Source organism: Takifugu rubripes, chromosome 10, assembly GCF_901000725.2.
Source record: "Takifugu rubripes chromosome 10, fTakRub1.2, whole genome shotgun sequence".
Taxonomy (NCBI): Eukaryota; Metazoa; Chordata; class Actinopteri; order Tetraodontiformes; family Tetraodontidae; genus Takifugu; species Takifugu rubripes.
Genome location: NC_042294.1, coordinates 4,309,720 through 4,322,695, shown reverse-complemented (window position 1 = coordinate 4,322,695; position 12,976 = coordinate 4,309,720). Strand labels below are relative to the sequence as shown.

At 41.4% G+C, this 12,976-nt stretch overlaps 1 protein-coding gene across 2 annotated transcripts in view; it reads left to right on the top strand.

Moving 5' to 3' along the window:
• cntnap2a (contactin associated protein 2a) overlaps positions 1-12,976 on the top strand; it is a 212,935-nt gene that overhangs the window by 146,462 nt on the left and 53,497 nt on the right. For both annotated transcript variants that reach the window (XR_003889730.1, XM_029842494.1), the window contains exons 13-15: positions 71-190; positions 876-991; positions 2,904-2,988. Coding sequence is in view for 1 of the 2 variants with exons in the window: in XM_029842494.1 (XP_029698354.1) it covers positions 71-190; positions 876-991; positions 2,904-2,988 (321 nt within the window). In the remaining variant the exon portion in view is untranslated. The remainder of the gene's footprint in view (positions 1-70; positions 191-875; positions 992-2,903; positions 2,989-12,976) is intronic.

Genomic DNA, 12,976 nt, shown 5'->3' with positions numbered 1-12,976 from the left:
ATAGCTTCAATAGTCAGGGAATTCTTGTCATGTTTTACTGCTCACTCTTGCCTGTATCCCCCTCCCACAGCGATTTATGAGCCCTCGTGTGAAGCCTATAAGCATTTGGGCAGGTCCTCTGACACCTACTGGATTGATCCTGATGGCAGCGGACCACTTGCCCCTTTCAAAGTCAGCTGCAACATGACAGGTGTGTGTTTGCCTGTGTGCGCAAAACTCTCTGGCGTGTTAAAGGCCATGCATGGATGTGTATGTGTGTGTGTGTGTGTGTGAGTGGCCGTGCTTTGGCCAGCGACCTGTGAGGGAAGAAAAGACTTTCTCATCTTAACCTCTAACAGAAACACTCTTAACCTGCTGAGGGTTCCATAGAAACACAGTGACAGTTTCTGCTTTAACCTTTGGTGTGTAGACTACAGACAGATACACACACACTGACTTACATTCACCCCCACCCCCCACCCCACATACACACATGCACACACACATTGGAATAAATAGATATTCTGGAACAGCCAGGCATGCAGGTATAGCAAATGTGAAACTTTTAATGAAATGTCATTGCATTTCCCCTTTGTCATGCCAAATAGCGCACACCTTCACATACTTCAGAAATGTTAAGGAACCTCGCCCCCATCTCCTACATATACACATACTTTAGACACCTGAAAAGACCCACATGCTGCCTGAGTAAATATTAACTGTGCAGTGTGACGAGTGCTCCACTGGCTAATGCGCTAAGAGCACAAATGTGGAGTTTCTGAGCTGTGGCTCCCACACTGAAAGAACCGCAGCATCATGAAAGCTAAACTGCACATTTCCCTGAAAATGTGTGTCCATATTATACTGACACACCTGAAATGCTTTTGTGGCTGTAGAGGACAAAGTGTGGACCACAGTTATGAACAACCTGCCGGCCAAAACTACAGTGATCGGCTCCAGCAAGGAGAAACGGACCGTCCTACAAGTTAACTACAGCGCCTCTATGGACCAGGTAATACTTAAACAAACACTGCCATTTGCATTGTGTTTGACTTGACTGCAGTGAAAGCTGCCTACTTTAAAGCGTTTTTTTAATTGTCAACATGCTTCTAAAATAATCAACAAGACATTGTCATGTTGTAACGTGAATGCTTGACACGAGGTGTGAATATTGAATCAGAAATCTACAAAAGTGTATTACAGTTGGCTGGTCAGACTTCCCCTTTTCCCTCTTTCTTTGCCAGACATGCACCTCTTTGGAACTGTAACCAAGCCCCTCATTAACACAGAACACAGCCACTGAGATTGTTCCCTTTATCTGCTGTATACAAATGTTTCCTCCTTCTATTTCTCAGCAATTGTGGAGCAATTTTAGAGATTAATCCAACAAGTTTCTAAATTTGACCATTTGTACAAAGTCTTACAAACACTTACAGGAAACTGCAAATTAATGCTTTCGACAAAGATCAATTTGTTGCCCTGTATTTGAAGCTGCACCAACCCGGCTTGAGAGCATGCTGCTAATTGCGTAGAGTTCTCTGTAGACCTGACAGACGGGCCTAAAACCTCAAAACAACTCACCGACTTGAAAAATGCATTAGCGACTGCAGACCCTTCAGTCTGATTTCCCCAGTTTGTGTTGTTCCGGGCAGCAGTCTTAGTGAAATCCAGACTAAGTGGCCTGGAATGGATTTAGGTTAGCCTTACGGGTGTGTAGCATGTTTTACAATTAAAATTTAACCCTCCCATTCCCGCCATAGTGGCAGGAAAACTGCCCTCATAACAAGAAGAAACTTTGAGCAGGACCAGACTCATTATCCTGCTGATGGTCATCAGTCAGGTGAAGAAGGAGGAGGAGAAGAAGTGAGGATAGATGAAGGAAGAAAGCGGAGAGCAGAAATAAAAAAGAGCGATATGGCTGCTTCGACTTGCACGTCAGTTAGGACAGCGACGTGACCAGACCGAGCCAATGCAAATAAAACTACCGGTATTAATAAAGAAAACAACAAAGAGGAAGGAGGTAAAGATGAAACGCATCAGCACATTAATAAAAATGACCCCAAAGCTCTTGCGAGATGTGCCCGCCTCTGCATGAGGCAGCAGAAACACTTGATGACTTCTAGCCGGGCAGGGACATGCAAAAGACCAATCTTTTAAAGAAGTTGGAAAAGGAAGAAAAGTCTAACTCTCCTAATATCCTCCCCTCTCTGGACTTGGAAAATCCTGTAAAATGTTCAGTGTGGAAATAAGTCTGAAATTACATTTTATTTAGAATAAAACCTTTTTTATTATAATTATAGTAGAAATTGCTATGCAATGAATTACCTAATTAAGAGCATGTAATTATAGTCTGATTCCTTTAATTGCTTGACAGCTCTATTAGTTAGTGTCATTACAGTATAATTTGGTTCACTCTCTTGATGAGCTGGAGTTTCCATTCTATCCTGAATACTTATGGAGCAATCCTGTTACTTTTCTATATACAGGTTATAATTTCAAACAACGGGAGTGACTGAAGGTGCCAAATACACGATTTAGTGGAAGTTCTTTTAAAAACGTTATAATTAAATTCTTTCAAATCCACAATGGAACTCACAAGAGGGAGTTTAACATGTGACTCTGCCTCTCGTCGGCTTTTTGTCCCACACTTGTTTCGTCCAATTGCTTTCAGATTGTTGCTGTCAGAAACAAAAGCTCCTGTTTGAACTATTTTTTAATGACACATTCCTGCCATAATTAGGATCCTTTTGAATTTTCTATGGATCACTTGTTTCATTTTCAACTGCTCTTAATCACTGAACACTCAATAAAAACTTTCAAATGCACGCTTGTTCCTTTTCCTGCTCGGTAATTTAGTCTTTACAAGGGCTGAGTGAGATGAAAGGAAGAAAGAATAATAATAATAAAAGTCTGTGTGTTTCCAGGTGACAGCCATCACCACCGGTGCAGAGAGCTGTGAACAACACATCAGCTACAGCTGCCAAATGTCCAGGTTGCTCAACACTCCAGGTAAAAACATTGCTTTATTTCCCACTGACTCGAGCCAGGAAGCTAGGGGGCCAGGAGCCTTTCTATGTGGAGATTGCATCTGCGTGGGTTCTCTCGGTTTAGTCCAGCTTCCCGCCACATGCATTTGGGGCATAGAATAATTAGCTATTTTAAAGGTGTGTGAATTTGAGTGTAAACATATTAGCTAGCAACTTTTCCCTAGTGTATCCCAAGAGGAAGGAAGGAAGGAAGGAAGGAAGGAAGGAAGGAAGGAAGGAAGGAAGGAAGGAAGGAAGGAAGGAAGGAAGGAAGGAAGGAAGGATGGATGGACGGACGGACGGACGGATGGATGGGTGGATGGATGGACAGATGGGCGGACGGACAGATGGACGGACGGACGGATGGATGGATGGATGGATGGACGGATGGATGGATGGATGGATGGATGGATGGATGGACGGATGGATGGATGGACGGATGGATGGATGGATGGGCACTGGGTAAAATTTTGAGAGGGAATTCCTGCTATTATTATCGCATTTACCTGAGATCACGGTCACATGATGTTTGAAAAGGACAATATTTTTTTATCTTAAACATGTATGAGGCTAAATTAGCCATTAAGGTGTCTTCTGTAGCTGTCGCTACTCGTACAGTTTGGGTGACGTGTTGCAAGGCAGCATTTTCAAACCACGTTTCGTGACAGCTCGGCTGAACAGAAGAGCTCACGCTGCACAGACAATGGTTTCCGTGGCAGCAAATGCGTCCATGCTTTCATTCGGCAGGCATCAGTGGATTGAGAACATCTGTCCAAACTTTCAAAGAAAATAAATTGAAAAGAAGCAACAGTAAACAACTGTCAGGGGATGTATTTGTGGTGGGGGCTGAGTCAGTATTACCGCTCCCTAGGTAATGATGGGTCATGTCCTCAAAAATACATTCTCTTTCTAAAACCCTTTTTCTTCTTTTTGCTAAATTAGAATAAAACGACAATTAGAATTTCCAGCTTCATGATATATTTTTTCATTTTGGATTTTCTTGGCTCGTTCTTAGTCCCACCTTTTTCATAGTTAAATTGTTAACCATCTGTGCGTTTGAACCCATGCCTTCAGCCTGTATTTATTATACTGGAACTAATGGAACAGATCTTTGTAAACAAGCGGTGGCCTGGTTCAGCTTATTCAGAAGAGATTAACTTGGCTTCCGTTCATTTGCATTAGATCTCTTCCGAGTCGGTGTGTGTGTGTGTGTGTGTGTGGGGGGGGGGGGGGGGGGGGGGGGGGTGACGCTAAAGCACTCCAGTGAGTGGTAGGTTTTTGTGTCAGTTTGGTTTGGATTAGTCGGGCAGGCATGCAAAATAGTTGAGTTGTGCACAGTTTGCCATGGATTAGATGTGTTTGGGTTCATATTTGTGTGATATTCTTGGCTTTAGTGGGCACTTCAGCAAGGGTGTGAATGGTCTTTATGCAGGGGAGAAGAGCCGAGTAAAGGGCTTGCAGCTGTGTTGGGCTCGTTCTGTGTCAGAGCTTTACATTTAGACTAATATCTCTTTGTGAGTGTGTGTGTGTGTGTGTGTTGTGTGTCTGTGTGCACGCGCGCGTGCGTTCGTGTGTGTCTAACAGTGTATATTAGTCACTGGTTTTTTACTTCGAGAATAACAAGCTTGCTGTCAGAACACTTTTGTGTCGTTTTCCTCTCTTTCCTCCACTCCAAGCACTCCCTCTCACTCTCACGCTAACTCTCACTCTCACGTGCGTGCGTGCAGGCGTGTGTGTTTGTTTGACCTTGGTCCTTGTCTAAGTTGAAATAAATCCTTAATACTTTGATATCTGTACAGCTGACCAAAACTGTGCCACTAACATCCACTGCACTAAATAGCATCTAGCATTGTGCACATGCACATGCACACACATTATTCCACACACTTGATATGCATCTTTATTTTTTTACACACAACTCAAAGATCTCACACGTGAACACACACACAAACAGCCACCCTCGATCACGGTCCATGCACAGCGTCTGCCAAGATGCACGTTAATTAGCTTACTTCTAATTCGCCACCTTACAAGTTGGGGAAATCCAATTACCAGTCTGGGATGACTGGGAGACTAGCAGTAGGGGAAAGGCATTTACTCAAAAAATATGCTCAATAAATTAGCTGTCAGCTTTGATCAAAACGTGCTGTCAACAGCATTTTCAGTGCGAAGTGCAGACGCACACATGAACGCTCCCAACTCCTCCTACAAAAAATAACAAATTCGATCTCATCTATTACACGTGAGCTGGAATTTTACAGCTAAACGAACCATTAAATGGGAATTATATGCTGCCACCAGTGACGTCCCTCATTTGGATCCTGGGCCATAATTGTTCTAATTGTTTGACCCCTTGCGCACATTTAATCTGCAGTCCTTTTTTTTCTTCTTATCACCTCTCCTATCACAGTCAAACATATCCATCATGTCCACACACACATATGCGCACACACAAACACATACAGGGACACGGCACTTTGAGCACGGTAGCAAGTAGCACGAGACTAATGAGAGATTTGGATGCAGGTACACATCTCGCTCTCTTCTCTTTCTCTTTATATCTTCCCCTCCTCCTCCTCCCCTCTCTCATTCTCTCGCTCTCTCTCTCTCTTTCTCTCTTTGCTACAAAAGGCTCACAACTCCCCCTTAAATTGATCAAACCTTTTCCTCCCACCAATCCATCTGTTCTCTCCTCTTACTTCACCAACAGCTCCTCCAATCTTCAAGGTTTTTTTATTTTCTTTTTTTCCTTTCATTTATTACTTTTTCCATTTCAGAAGAAGAAAGTAAAGGGTTGTTTTTGATAATCCTACGGGTTGAAGATTTTGGAGAATTAATACTAATTATTGATCATTTACTAGCAGTTGTTCATTCATAAAATGACAGCAATGAATTATTGTATTGTGTTAAAATGTGTGTTAGAAATTGTAAAAGTCAAAGCACAAAACCATTTATCTCTTTATTTTACAATTATACAGTTTCCATTATTGGTTGCATCTCTCTGGGCCTCATTATAAAATCAATAATCTTCCCATTCAAAACCTGTTGTGTTGAATTTGCTATTAAAATAAGTGTTTTTGAAATTAAGCATTCTCTGAAAACACAGAGGGGCCCCAGGCTGATCCTTAAATTAGAAGTGAAAGAGCTGGTTGATTAATCTCACAGCACTAAATCTGTTTTACTGCGTCTGAGTACAGCACATCTGTTGACATTTATCGTGCACGTCTTTGTCTCTTCAAAGGAACGACAGTGTCTAATTGCTCTTAAAAAGTAGATTATGCTTTCTTCCCGTGCTTGGATGAGCGATTCTAAGGTGACTGCCTCATCATCTGTTGAAATTTGCACTCATGAAGTGAAGAGAGAACATTTTGCACAAACAGCATTCACGGTGTCAAATGTGCTTTAAGCGACTTCACCCCCCTAAAAAACACAAGAAAATCAGCAGCTCAGCGTTCTTCACCACTTTAACACTGCTGCTTCTTTGTTGATCACGATGTGGAGGGACAAAGACCAGCAGCTGGTGCAGCCATTGCTGAACTGCTGTGTTATTTATCAGATTGAATAATTCGTTTAAAATGGTGTCCCCAAAAAACACGAAGGAGTCCCAGTGAGTTCCAAACCCAAATCTCCATGTGGTTCACCCAAATTCCTGTCAAAACCTTTTGAGTATAAGTATAAACTATAGCACAATCATGATTGGAAGCACAGTTGAGAAAAATCCAAAAGGTGAACATGCTGGTCTGAATATGAGAGGCAGCGTTTAAAGCGCCACGTGACTGTCATATTAATTGGCTTCCCTTAATAATATAATAATAATAATCTGCAGCCTGGCACCCTCTTTTCATATTCTCATGAAGCCATTTAAAGAGGTCCTGGATCAGGCTTTTAATGGAAATACAGATCAGGACTTGTTCTTTAGTCTTTAGGAGCCAAAGCAGCAGAAAGACTGAAGCCCACAAGGGAGAGAGGAGAAATGGGGTGGCCAGAGATGAGAGCCCAGCCTAATTCTGAGTAATGAGGCTGCATGCATGCAGAGAGTGGCAGCAACCTCTTCCTCAGGCACTTCTGCTCTGTTATTTCCTCTCCAGGCCAGTCTGGTCACTCCACACACTCATGGTTCCTCTGTAGCTTTTTCAGACACTTGTTTACTCCTTGTTAAACTGGAATATTTTAGCTTATCTACCCTTCCTTCCTCATCATTGATTGTCATCTTCCACCCTTATGTACAATAAAAAGCACAGATGTATCCACATGTAAATTGTTCATGCGTCCCTGCTCACCAGTTTGCAGTGAAGAAATGTCAATTAATGAAGCAAATCAAAACATTTTTAGATAGTGTATATGTGCTGCCCTCCTGTGGCTCACTGTCAATCTCGAGGTGGATGCATGAACGCAATCGCTGGAGAATGCAAGAAGCCAAATGAGCTGAAAAGCTTAAAAAAAAAAGAAAAGAGCACCCGTATTGGTGTCACTGCTCATTGATGATATAACCACTTATGGTAAGCAAAAAATATTAATGCATGCATAAAAACACGCCACCTGGGACTTTTTGTTGAGCAAGAGATGATAAACCCATTATATATGTGATAGATAGCATATTTGCACAGTGCTGTTTTTTAGCATGTGATAATACAGGTGTGGGTGATCCACAGCGTAGTGACAGATGTAATCATGGAATCGGCTGGATTGTTATGGCGTGATGATTCGCTTTCTTAGGTATTGCAGTTAGAGGCTATGCTGGTGCGTATAGATCTATATACCCAATATAGACATACATTTCAAATGATGTGACTACATTCCTTTTTATTAGTCGATTATGTCCCCATATTGCCTGATCGTGCTCTGTCTTTCATTACTGGGCTAATGTTCTGGCTACAATGTCATTAATTTGTGAAAGCACTCGAGGCAAAAGCAAGTTGGGGGGCTGAGAAAGAGAACAAGAGCTAATATATTGAAAGACAAGAGAAAGGGAAACCATCACCAGAGTCCTTGGGCATTTCACTCCCCTCGCCCTGTCTCTGCCCCCCTGTCCTACCGACACATGTTCCCTTACTCGCCATTGTCAAGATGCCAATTAACATTAAATTATCCTCTCCGTCCTGCTTTGAACAGGATGGGATGGCGAGAGTTGCAGAATAAGAGGGGGTGTGTCTACATGTGTGTGTGTGATGGGTGATGGGCATCGCTGTGGTGGCAGACCCACCTGTGTCTGTACATCTCATCCCGGGGTTGCTCCGCGGTCACCGCTGCCTCTGTAATGCGTCGTTGCCCTAGATAATGCTGTCATACGTTGTGCTGAGAGAGGCGTGCGTCTCTCCGTGTCACGCCCTCCTACCTGAGCGTGCAGCACTTTCACAGGTGCCAACATTGAAAGGAACCTCTCTAACACTTTACAGTACATTAGGTTACAGTAATAAGCTGTTTGCAAAGGCAGCTACCCCCCCCCCCCCCCCCCCCCCCCCCCATTTTATTTTTTACTTTTATGGCATTGATTCAGATTTGTCTTCTTTTTCTCACTTTTTCATTGCTTCCCTCCCACAGTCTATTTGTCCAACAAACCCACAAGTGTCCCAGGGGCTCCGGCGTATAGCTGTGCCTCAGTTAAATGTCTGTCAAGGTCCCCAGTGAAGCTTTAGGCCTCTGAAACACACTCTCATGTTAACAGCAGAGTTAATGAACAAAACCCCGGAAACGGTGAAGCATTTTAGAGTCGAACTTTCAAGCCAGTCGTCTGGAAAAAATGCTGAAGTACAGTATCAGGCAGAAGGTGTCAAGTAAGCATATGTAAAGGCTTTGGCTTCCATTAAAAGTTTTAAAAGTTAATTTACACGTTGTCATGTTCACTATAATATTCAGGAGATGAATCTGTCAGGCCAAAGCCTGGCTGTGTTTGGATCTCTGTTTTTCACGTGTTAAAGTCATTCACACTCAGCTGAACATCAAGCCTTTGATGTGCTGATACGCTGTAAATTCAAATATTCAGGGAGGAAATGATCTGCAGGCACTTTAAGACTTCATATCTCCTAAATTTCGGACTTTTATACAAACCTGTGGGATACATTTCCATAAAACCCAACTGTCAACCTCCTACCTATTTTTTTAGGGATCGCAATTCCTATTATTTACAGTATTAATTAAATATAAAAGGCAGAATGTGGGTGTAAACCTGCTCCTGCTGCTTGTTGGCTGGCTAAAGGAGTTAGGAGAAGGGGAGACAGGGCAGAAGAAGGGATGAACATTTACTACACTGAATATCTAAAACTAAAACCGAGCGGGGCATTCGGGCCACAGAGACACAGAGAGAAAGAATGAGTGAGATAGCTGTACAAAAGTAACACCTTGACACCAAAACCCATCAAGGGGAGCTGAGTGGATTAGAGAAGACACCATTCAGTGAAAAAGTGGCAGCTTAAATGTGTATTAATATTTGCTCCACCGCTGGTTCCTGTGTTGGAATTACATGGAGAAATATGCATTTTCCAAGGGGATTTGTGATTGTTGTACTTCTGACCAATGTTACATTCATTTTTGCATAGTTTTAAAGTATAAAATGATAGTTTATAGTCTTAAGCCTGGTTGATTACACCACAAAGTCACACACAGAAATTTAGCTTCTCGGAGGAGGATCTTTGGCTTCTAAATCATAAATCTAGAAAGCATTTATAGCTCTCAATTATTTATAGAGTGGTTCACAACCCATATACATATATGTAGACAAACCCAAACTATCAAGAAACAAGTTTTCAGAAAATCCAGTCATGCCAAAAAGTCTTTTGTTTTTATTTGGTTGGTTTGAGTTAAATTCATCAATTAATTAAGTTATATTTAATAAAGTAAAACAGGAAAATGAATTATCACCTATATATTAACTAAATAAATGTGGTCACCCCTCAGAGAACAGCAGCAAGACTGTTCTTGTCTTTCATCTGAAGATCTTTTTCATCTGAATTCATCTTGATGATGAAGAGAGGGAAAAATAACTCTGAAAACTAAAGTGTTCTTCTGTTTTACTTCAGGTTGACTCAGACTTAAATACTTTATTAAAGAAATGCCAAGAAGTGTTTTTTAATAGTTTTTTGACTGTCCATCCATCAGCCCAAAGAGCCTATGGGAGACAATTTCCATAAAAAGACCCACTCAGCATACACTGTTAACAATTTGCTAATGGTTTTGTTAATGTCATTGTCTGCATTAAAAATTCAAAGGAGACATTAAACTTGTTCATGATATTCTGGGAGATCAATTAAAAGTGCATCAGGTGAGTTATAGAGGGCAGGGACACATGGTGTTCTGCTTGCTTCAATTTTGCGAGTGAGTGAGAGTAGTTTTCTCCTCTCTCCTGCTCTGTGCTTCATCCTCAATGTGTTTTCTCCAAGATTTTCTATGCGCTCTCTGAAATCCTCTGTGCTCCAGGCACAGCCTTCAGCACCACACGTATAAAGTCAGCACGTGCAAATAAACAATAAAAATGTGTACCATTCTGTGCTGAAAGCCTCCAACGTGCAGCCGTTCCCCGGTTTGCCAATCCAGCCTGATTGTTGGCTGACACACACCTGATGGCAGCATTAAAGGGGGTTAACCTAAGCAGAATGAAGATAACGCTAACAGCTTATTGATCAGCTCCCGAGCTGAGACTCATTAATCTGCTTTCTGTTTGAAAACTGGCACATTTCATCAAATCATGACGGTAAAGGTAAAGTTTTGGTTAAATTGCAACTACATGTCCGACAATGCAATGATGAAGTGTATCATACAAAACACTCCACCCCACCACCACCTCCACATACAAACACACACCCACACACCCCAAAAATGTATGTTTGTGGTTCTGCTGTGAAGATAAACAGATGGCTTTCCATTTTTCTCGAGGTAACATCTGCCAACAACAAATGTGTGAGAATTCATTAAATCCATAATGGAAACATCAACGCAGATAGAACAGGGTGCCAGGCTGCCAGCCTGACTGGATCAGCAGTCAGCCTCGATATTCCCAACAGATTTTGGAACCAGCGGAGGAAAAAATTGTTCAGTGGAAGTGAGGTCTGTAAAAGAAAGTAAAGGGAACAGCAGGGGTGCTGCTGCTCTGTAGCCATTAGCTGGTGCGATACAAAATGATTTGTTAATGATATAATGCAGTAAACGCTATTGTCAGTTTCAACCTTTGATAATTAAATTTCATTAATTCAGCCATTTTCTGGTGATTAAGCCTAAAATTGGCTTGAGTTTATGATGATAGTTAACCTTTTAGATTTGTACTTGTAGAAACTATAAGTTATCATTGGTTCATGGTAGTGTAGACTTTTTATGTGTTTTAAAGCATATTTCTTCTTTAAGAAAATAAATTTGGAAGAGAGTGACTAATTGTTGCAGCCAATGTTTTCTAGTTGGTATCTTCATTTCCATTTTAACTGCAGTCTTTAAAAGCGCTGGAATAAACAACATGCAACTTCACCTTCTATTAGAGAAAATAATAGACCTTTAATCAGATTCCATTTTTAACTTTAATATATTACAGTGTCATTTATTCAGAAAAAGTGACTCTAGAAGAGGTTGTTTTTTACCTGAACCTTTAGATTACAAAAATAATCATGTGTGTGTCTCACGTGAAAGATTCAGCTCTCAACATTCAGTTGACTGAACTTGTTAATTTTTTAACCTGTTTAAAAAGACCCACAAAATAGCTTGCAACATAACAATTTAGACTTTAATACTGTGGAGAGAAGAGGACACAAAGGATATATTTTAGGACAATTTTACGAATTGCGATTGCGTGGTGAAATGGAGAGAAAGAAGAAGGTAAGACAGAGATTGATGCGGAGTGACAGAGGAAAGAAAATAAGTAAAAGAGGAGGGACGAGCGGAGAAGGATGGTTGAAGATTAGTTTGTTTTCCGCTGTTTGCTCTGACATTGAAAGATGCATCTGCACTAATGTCCCTGAAAGCCTTGAATAACACTGAAAACCAATACATATCTGCCTTAATGGGATTTCTGAGCTAGCCCACTTCTGCACTTACACACACACTGCCAACCATAAGCAATCACATGCACACAGACAATATGCTGCGTGGCCACCGTTTGAGTGTTGGGAAGATAAAAGCAAATGGGAAAAAGGCAGCGCGCTTGAAGAGGAATTCTAACACAGTTTGTGCGTCTGAAGCGTTGATCTCAATTATGAGGCTTCCTCCTTTTGTCCTCCCAAAGGCTTTCAGGAACCTTTTTTGTGTAGTGGTAGTTTGCTTATACATTGTATTGTTCTCTTTAGCTTTAAACCTGTTTCATATTATATGTGCACGTGCGTCAGCATGTGTTTGGTTTTGCTTGTCATGAACTCAGTAACAAATGACCCACAGGGTCCCACAGGAGCCTCTGCTGTTCCAGGGAAAATAAACAAATGAATATTCATGATCTTCATCTAATCACACATGTACAACTCTCCTGTAATGGTGGGATGAGTGTGTGTTTGAGGAGCTGTGAGTGTCTGTGTGTAAGAGGATACACAGCTTTCGATTTCTCTCTTCCTGGGACACCCGATGTCAGCTTTGTAATCAACTTGATGTATCTAAGTCATTGGCCACATCCACCCAGGTTTAATTTTAAGTTTTAGAGGGTTTTTCTGGAACAACTTCACCAACTTTCAAGGTACACAGAAGAGAAAAATGCCTGGAAAAGAAAAGCTTCAGCAGGTGTTGTAGTATACAGATCCATTTTATGAAACTGATCAGCTTGTGGCCTTCTTCAGGTTGAAAGATACACATGCAGGTATAAACTGTCAATTGTGTCTGCCTGCCTTCAGTGGTTATTTAAGCTTCTCCTTAATTTCTAGCCTTGTTGAGGCTGCAGAGCCTGGTTTATCTAAACCAAACACATACTTCCAAATTATACAGCACTCAAATAAACAAGAAGATACTGTCAGTCAACCATTTTTTTCTCTATGTAAATAAAATAGGCTGTTCCCTTCATGTCATATTAT